Genomic DNA, 9,100 nt, shown 5'->3' on the forward strand with positions numbered 1-9,100 from the left:
CGCAGGTTCGATTCCTGGGTCGGGAAGATCCCCTGGAGGAGGAAATGGCAATCTGCCCCAGTATTTTTGCCTGGGAAATCCCATGGACAGAGGAGCCTGGCGGGCTGTAGTCCATGGGGGTCACAGAGTCAGACACCACTGAGCTGACTGAACAACAGCATGAGGATGAACTATGTCTCTTACTGAGTCTTCCCTAAATTCCCACGCTCTTACATGTTTGACAGGAGCCACGTGTCATACCTCTCAATACTCTTCGGATTCACATTTTTGAATATTCAAACCTTTGAATATTCACTCCACTGTTGTGTATTCCTTGACAAGGACCTGCGTTGATAGGTTCTGTTCTGCTGATTTAAACGGCAAGTCAGGCTGACACCTTTGATCGAAGCTGAAGTGTCTTACCACTCTGCTCACCCGCTGGAAGTCAGACCAGCCTCCAAGTACCTGCATGAAGTCCCTGAGATGTTAGTGTCTCTCCTCTGAATGACCACTTCTTATCCCCCACTAACCACCATTTTCTCTCAGAACCCAGAAACTCATCTCTTAAGTGGAACTCAGATACACCTTAACCCAGTGACATCCCTTTCTAGTGATCATGATTTGAAATTAAACAGTGAGCGTCTGTAATCTTGGCTGCTTTCTTCTCGTGGCAGAAGTGGTGAGGGCCAAGCATCTGCTACAGTCGATTGGAAAGTAAACACTATTTCGAATTATTAGGAAAAGTAAGGTGTCTTGACCAGCCTGAAGGGTGTAGCACTTTTATTCAGTCAAAAAATGGCTATTGCATCTGCTTGGATCTTGGTTAAGTGGAATGAATGTGGGTACCACAGTTATCCTTTCTGCTCCTTTTATCGTTTTTATCTCTAAACAAAATTTCTGACCACTAGGTAACCTGTTGTTCGAAAGCATTGTCTTTTTATATATAAGTATCAGTATAAATATTTTCCCTCCAGTCTTCTACTTTGTGTATAACTGAATGTATTTGTTTTTATTTTAATGGGTAAAATGCCAACAACCTCTTTCTGATTCAGATCCCTATACCCCAAAGGCTTGTGTACGGCCATACCCCTTCAGGATGTTGAATGCTGTCCCCTGCGCCACTGCAGAGAACAGACCACGAAATCCTCGGCCCCTGCCAGTAGGTCTGCCATTAGGTCTTTGAACTGCCAGATGTGAAGCTGACTCCTGAAGCTTCATTCTGATAGAATCACGTCACCTGAGGGTTAGCACTGGAAGAATCCTTACAGGTCATCATCTCCTCCAGCCCTTGTCCTGAATCAGTGAAGAAACAAACCTCTCCAGACAGTGCCTTGAGCCAGTGGGCTTCCACGGGCTCCTCCCTTTCTGTCCCCTGGGGGCCTCCTTACACACACCTTCTTTCCAGACTTTTCTCACTGGCCGTGGGCTTCTCTGCTGTTAACACACTCAGCCCACAGATTTTAGCCTTAGTTTCTTTTTCCTCCAGATGAAAAACTCTTCTTGGTGGAAGTTGAAAACTCTGTAATTTGATAATTTAACTTATCAAATAGTAATTTGATAATTTAACTTAGCAAATAGTAATTTGATAATTTAACTTAGCAAATAGTAATTTGATAATTTAACTTAGCAAATAGTAATTTGATAATTTAACTTATCAAATAGTAATTTGATAATTTAACTGTGCCACTATGGTGAGAAAGAGTAATGCAAGTTTTCAGAGTTCTGAGTAGTTTATTAAAGACATGCTTAAATGTAGGACTTCCCTGGTGGCTCAGACGGTAAGGAATCCGCCTGCAGTGCAGGAGACCTGTGTTCGATCCCTGGGTTGGGAAGGTCCCCTGCAGAAGGGGGACGGCAACCCACTCCAGTATTCTTGCCTGGAGAATCCCCATGGACAGAGGATCCTGGAGGGCTACAGTCCACGGGGTCACAAAGATTTGGACAGGACTGAGCACAGCACAGCACTTAAATGCTAAGGAGTCTGGTCCTTCCTCTCGATTTGGCTTGTCCTGTGAAAGACCAGATTGTGAAGACATGTGGTTCCAGAAATCACAGCAATTAGAATTAAGAATGAAGTGCCCTATTCTTCACTCACTGGCTCTAGGGTCAGATGGAAGGATATTTTCTTAATTTATCAAAATATACTTTTTTCTGTGATGTAAATAAGTAAACCTCGGTCCTATCATCTATAACATGAGGACGTAAGTGCAACTTCATACAGTTGAGAATTAGAGCACTATTTGTTACTTACCTTGCTTATAATTTATTATTCTTAGTTTGAAGGAGTGCTTTTACTATAATAAAAAAAACATTTCTTTGTGTAAATTCAGATATACAATAAGCTGGTTATTAAAATTTAAACTCACAATGAAGGTTGTTGTAGTAAATTCTAGATCAAACAATGTGTAGAGATCTAATGTGTAGAGTCATTAATAACTCGGAGACTTGGAGTTTAAAACTTCCTATCTCCTGTGACTGCCGTCCTCTGATCAGACTTCTCTGAAAGAGAATCAGGTCACCAGAAAGCCACTATATTGTGGAGAACACTCTTCGCTTGACCTGAACACTCACCAGTGAATATGCTTCTTAGAGCTTTCAACTAACTAAAGTCACTGACAGCGGTCACACATATTTCCAGCCAAATATTTAGCAGCACACGTACATTCCTGGTGAACCCAGAGCTGTGCGAAGCGTGTTCCCACTCCTCACCGCCCGGGGTGGGTCCTGAAGCAGGTTGTGTTTTCTTGTCCGCAGCTGCGACAGCTGGTGAACATGTGCATCAACCCAGACCCGGAGAAGCGGCCGGACATCACCTACGTGTACGACGTGGCCAAGCGGATGCACGCCTGCACCGCCAGCGCCTGAGCGCGGCCGGCGGAGCGCACAGCCGACGTGCACTCCAGTGTTCTTGAGCAAAGCGCACCTCCCCCTCCTGGGTGTTAAGAGTCCTACTTCAGAGCTAACGTGCTTTGAATCCTTAACCAGTTTTCATCTAAGCTTCATTTTGTACCAATTTAAGTCACCTTCTTGCAAGCCCCAATGACTTTGGAATAGTCAGATTGCATGTTAGGAGAGCAGACAACACAGTGGTTCTTAATGCCTAAGAATTTTTAGAATGATTTCAAGTTTTGTGCTCACCAGTCGTGTTCAGATAGACTCTCAGTGCCAAACACCGGTGACTTGGCTTGGCCCCATCGGGACAGACACACAAGCCCGAGGACGGTATCTGAGCACATGACTTGTGTGCTTTCCGGTCATGTGTGGACATCTGAGATGAACACAGTTGTGAACTTTTGTGACTCTTTTATTTTCAGAAGTTTGAAGTATGTGTTTTAGTTCTTAGCATTGTAGCTTTCAAATAGAATTCTTAAAGCTGAATATACACATGAACTATATTTTCATTCATGAACTATTTGAGAAATTTAAAATCCTTAGCTTATACATTCAAAATGCAACTATTAAATGTGAAAAGATTTGGGGACAAAATGTGAGTCAGACACTGAAGAGTTTTTTGCTTTATTTTAGTATCTTTGATATTCTCCTTGCATTAAAATGGTATAAATGAATCCATTTAAAAAGTGGTTAAGGATTTGTTTGGCTGGTGTGATAGTAATTTTCAAAGTTGCACATTGCCCAAGGCTTTTTTGTGTGTTCTTGCTGTTGTTTGTACATTTGAAGACTATTATTTGAATAATCCTGCAGTACTATATTTCAGTTCCTTTATGAATTTAAATGCTCTACTCATGATCGTGCACTATAGTATATAAGCATATGTTTTTATTCATAGATTTTATTGAAATTCTGATTGGTCCCCTTATAAAAGTTTTTTTATATTCTTCAAGTTACTTTCCTATTTATATTGTACATGAGTTTTATCCACTAATGTTTCAGATGTTCTAACAACATTATAGCCTTAAAAGAATATTTGGTATGCCAACACTTCTCCTGGAAGGAAAACATTTTTAACTTTTTAAAATTTGGGCTGCCCCGTGTGTTCACGCGTTGTCTTGTTAGAAAGGAAGAGGGGTGTGTGTTGTCCTGTTCCTGTGAATGTTGATGCCGTTGCAGTTCATCTGACAAGATTGCAATTTTAGAATATGTTTAACCAAGTGAACTAGCCACTCCTGCAGCCGGAAGTTTCATGAGCTAAACATTTCTGTTGAGAAGCTTCTCACCAAGTACTGTATTCATGCCCGAAGTCGCCCGAGGCAGTGTAGTTCCCGGGAGCGGGCAGAGTTCAGCACGTGCCGTCATGGAGACGTTTGCCCCGGACGCTGCAACACGGCCACGTGGCCGCCACCAGCTAAGGACCCCGTGCCACCACGGACTCTGCCCAGTAACCCTGCCCACGGGACCCCTCATGCTCAGAGAGCGCCTGCCCTCATCCCATAGAACTGCTGGTTTTGTTTTTTCCATAGAAGTATTTTTCTTAAAGTCATTTGAATACTTTCATTTGTAAACATTTAAAATGTACAAAGCAAAGTGTCTACTCCTTGTTTTTCTAAATTTAATCAGCTATGGTGTCAGTTGTGAATTAGGGTGATTTATCCCAGGCCAGGCAGGGGAGAGCTGGTGGCTCTGCATCCCGGACTGCAGGGACACCTGGGCCCCCGGCACCCCCACACGCGTCTCCAGCGTAGAACTGTCTCTGTTGACCTTAGTGTTGTGTTCATTTTAATGTAATATGACTCATGGAGATGAGATGTCCTCTATTTGAAACAAATATGCTCGTTTTTCTTGCAATCTTTAAAAATACATCCATCTAAAAGCCATTAGCTGGACCCCCTCACAGGACTTCTAAGCAGATTTAAACTTTTAAGTGAACCTATCTGCTAGAAGGAAATTGGGAAGATTTTAATGATCAGGGGAATCCATTATTGTTTTCTACATGTGGAAACTTTCTGTCTTGGATATTTTATCTTTTTTTTTTTAATCTCAGTGTTCATATTTTTCTGGAAGAAACCACTGTGCACAAAACAAACTTTAATTCTGAATGGGATCATTTCAAAGAATTATGAAGATGATTAGAAGTTTTAATTTTTTATAATCACCTATAAAATGTTCTCTTTGTATTTCTGTTTATAAGTAAATTTTGTATTGATTAAATAAAACATGTGATTTGATATGAGGAACAGTAAAATGAAAGGTACATCTGATTTCTAGCCCTTATTTAGACTTTGGTACCAGTTCCCCAGGGCACAAGGTGGGATGACCTTGGCTCATGCGCCAAGGCCCAGGAATGGTGAGCTGAGGGTGTCCCGGTATACATAAAGTGCTCAGCAGCGGGCCCTGGTGTGAGTTCAGTGAGATATGACGGCCCCTTCATGACTGCTTACCGTCCTACACAGTATCCATTACAAAACACCGTTCTGGTATCCGTATACACTTCAGGTGTTGCTGTTAACATTTGCATATTTATTTTAACCAAATGTTACTCATATTAAATGTTTTTTCTTTAAAATGAATGTATTATGTTTATATCCCACCAATGAATAATTATCTTATGCCTCATATTTCAATAGTACTGTAATATGGACTTTTGTGAAATACTTTTATTTTGTTATGCTTCAAATACACATATTAAAGACTCTGTTGTTAGCTTTGAAAATTGTATAATATCCTAATATAAATAAAAATATAAAATTAAAAATAACCATAATAAGTTTTTCATGTATCTGTGATTTCCCCCCCCCCCCGACTAAATTCTACCACTGTTTATTTCATTCAACAGTTAACCTACAGAAACAGTTCTTAACTCATTTCCATGAATTATTTCTTTATCCTTTTGGAGATGGCTAAATATTGAAACAGTCAGGGGATGACCATGGAGGGCTGACAGACCCTAAGAGGGAAGTCTTTAAATATGCATTAAACTAAGGCATGACTTCACAGGTCCCTCTTCTCTTTGATACATCATTTGCTGTCTTTGAATAAGAAAAATTTCTTAAAACTATAAAGTATCTAAAACTCAGGCAACAGATTCTATTCCTGTCACTGTAATATACCCCTACTGATACTACAGATGGTTTGAATGTTCTTTTCACATAATAAGTGACAGTTGCTGCCATGCCCGGAGACTCTGAGACCGAAGGATCTTAATGGGATAGCGTCTGCTGGGCTGGTGGCAGAGTGATCCTCACATGTCAGAATCACATTCCAAACGGGTGAAGAAGAGCTTGGTTTGTAACCTAGGACCCTGGGTGAGGAACCTGCAGTCCCACTGTGTGTGTGTGTGCCTGATCATAAGTCACCGGAAATTTTAGGTTCAAGACAGTGGGACTAGTTGAGGTTTTCGGAGAAGGCAATGGCAACCTATTCCAGTACTCTTGCCTGGAAAATCCCACAGCCGGAGGAGCCTGGTGGGCTGCAGTCCATGGGGTCGCGGATAGTCGGACACGACTGAGCGACTTCACTTTCACTTTTCACTTTCAAGCCTTGGAGCAGGAAATGGCAGGCAACCCACTCCAGTGTTGTTGCCTGGAGAATCCCAGGGAACGGGGAGCCTGGTGGGCTGCCGTCTATGGGGTCGCACAGAGTCAGACACGACTGAAGCGACTTAGCAGCAGCAGTTGAGGTTTTATCTCAAAGTATGTTTGTTAACTAGAAAAGCCAATACCAGCCATAGATGTTTAAATGTGTCATTAGTTGGTATAGCTATCTTTACCAAACTGATGCAGTAACTTTCAAGTCAAAATGATGATATAGGGACAAAGATTACCTTCACAAAACCTTATCAGAAAATGCCCACGGGGCAGACTTCCCTGGTGGTCAAGTGATTAGGCGTCTGCCTGCCGAAGCAGGGAACCCAGGTTCTTTACGTGGGCCGGGAAGACTCCCACCCCTCAGGACAGCTAAGCCCGTGCGCCGCCACTAGCAAACCCGGGCGCTGCAACTGCTGAAGTCCGTGCCCAGAGCCTGTGCCCCACAACAAGAGAGGCACCACGGAGACGCTCACGGGCAAGCCCATCGCCGCAACGCGAGAGAGCCCGCAACGCGGCAGGGACCCAGCACGCCAAAAACGAATAAACACAGTTACGTAAGGAAAAGTGCACAGGTGGGCTTTCAGCCCGCTGTGGGCCAGCAGTTAAGACTCCGTGTCCCAGTGCAGGGAGCCCAGGGCCGATCCCCGGTCAGAGGCCGATCCCACATGACTCAACTGAAGACCCCACACGTGGCGACAAAGATCCGGAGCCGTGAGACTTTCAAAAATATCCGCGGAGTTGTTGCATTACCTGTTTCTAATTACATGTGAATTCCTGGCACAATTAATGGTGAATTAAACTCCTGAGATTATTTTTCAGAGAAAGATGTAAACATCTGTGAAGTTTATTTTTAATTGACAGGTTTATCTGAGCTTCTTTTCGGTCTTCTTACACACCCATTTCACTCTTTCACCTGAGTCTCTAAATCTACTTTTAATCCTTAAGAGAAAAATAAAAAAGGAATGTGAAAGTTCACATTTGTAACCAGGGGTTTTTAAGTAAATTATTTTCACTGCGAGTTATTACAATGTCTAGAAAGTAATTTCTTTTTTATTCTTTCCAGAAGCATAACCCTGTTCATACATTATTTCTCTAATGCTCACTTTCTCAAGTATAAAGTAGGGACATAAATTCCTAGTTCTACAAGAGAGTTAAATTGCAGTGCATTTAATGAGAGGCTGAGCGCAGTGCCTGGTACCAAGTGATTCCTGCTAAAAGGAGCTGTTGTTATGCCATATACATCTTTTCTGGCTCCAGTCTTCATCTACTTTTGCCAATTCGCTCCCTCCTAGGCCTGTGAGACTGGTTGTTCAAGGGTCTCAAGTTCTCTCTCACCTTTGGGCCAGTGCACCTTAAAAGCTCTTCCCTCTTACCAGAAAGACACCCCGTAATCATCCATGGTAGTCACTCAGTCGTGTCTGGTGTCTGACTCTGCGAACCCACAGACTGTAGCCCACCAGGCTCCTCTGTCCATGGGATTCTCCAGACAAGAATACTGGAGTGGGGTGGCATTCCCTTCTTCAGGGAATCTTTGTGACCCAGGGATCAAACCCGAGTCTCCTGCATTGTAGGCGGATTCTTTACCATCTGAGCCCCCGGGAAGCCCAAACTTCCTGTTTCCACATGGAGATGCTCATGTGGCATTCTACACTTTCCTTTGGTGCTGACCCCACTGCAGCCAAATGGTTGTTTGTGTGACTCTTGGTTTACTTGCAGTCTCCTGCTGGACGCTGAGCTCCAGGGGGACAGATATTACGGTGTTGTTCAGTGTGGTGGTGTGCCCCCAGGAGAGCCCCCCTGCCATGGTGTATAATGAAGTGGAAGTCGCTCAGTCCTGTCCGACTCTTTGCGACCCATGGACTTGTATAGTCCATGGAATTCTCCAGGCCAGAATACTGGAGTGGGTAGCCTTTCCCTTCTCCAGGGGACCTTCCCAACCCAGGGATTGAACCCAGGTTTCCCGCACTGCAGGCAGATTCTTTACTGTCCGAGCCACCAGAGTAAGCCCAAGAATACTGGGGTGGGTAGCCCACCCCTTCTCCAGGGGATCTTCCTGACCCAGGAATCAAACCAGGGTCTCCTGCATTGTAGGTGGATTCTTTACCAGCTGAGGTACCAGGGAAGCCCTATGAATTAATAGTCCATGGCAAAAGAGATCAGTTAGTACATGTGAAAAATGATGACATCAGGTGCCGAAGAAGATGCAGAAAATGCACCCTTCTGCTTGTTGTTGGCAGTGTGAATTGTGATTGTTCTTAAAAAGTAATCTGGATAGATGGCAGAGTAGAAGAACCTTGAGCTCACCTCCTCAGACAAGCATTCCAAGATCACACCTAACTGCTGAACAGACATGGATTAAAAAGATTGGAACCTACCAAAAAAGATATTCTATAACCAAAGACATAAAGAAGGAACCACAAGCCATCCCACTGACTTGACTGCAGGGGCTTCACAGGACAGAGGAAACAGGCTCCACTCAAAGGGGGTCCTGGGACCCAGGGCAAAGCAGTGACGTCATAGGCGTCTGTTCCAGACACACCTGCTGGTGTCAGAGGGTCTCCTAGGGAGGCAGGGGGAAGCTGTTCTCTCCCTGGGGTCCCCAAAGCTGGGCGGACATATAAGGGAGGGTTTATCCACTC

General features: G+C 43.7%; 1 protein-coding gene across 5 annotated transcripts in view; it reads left to right on the top strand.

The window, feature by feature from the left end:
• NEK7 (NIMA related kinase 7) overlaps positions 1-5,632 on the top strand; it is a 135,980-nt gene extending 130,348 nt beyond the window's left edge. For all 5 annotated transcript variants that reach the window (XM_061161082.1, XM_061161083.1, XM_061161085.1 and 2 more), the window contains one exon: positions 2,734-5,632. In XM_061161082.1, coding sequence (XP_061017065.1) covers positions 2,734-2,844 — 111 coding nt within the window. In that variant the 3' untranslated portion in view covers positions 2,845-5,632. The remainder of the gene's footprint in view (positions 1-2,733) is intronic.
• Positions 5,633-9,100: the final 3,468 nt, after the last annotated feature.

This window comes from Dama dama, chromosome 14, assembly GCF_033118175.1.
Source record: "Dama dama isolate Ldn47 chromosome 14, ASM3311817v1, whole genome shotgun sequence".
NCBI lineage: Eukaryota > Metazoa > Chordata > Mammalia > Artiodactyla > Cervidae > Dama > Dama dama.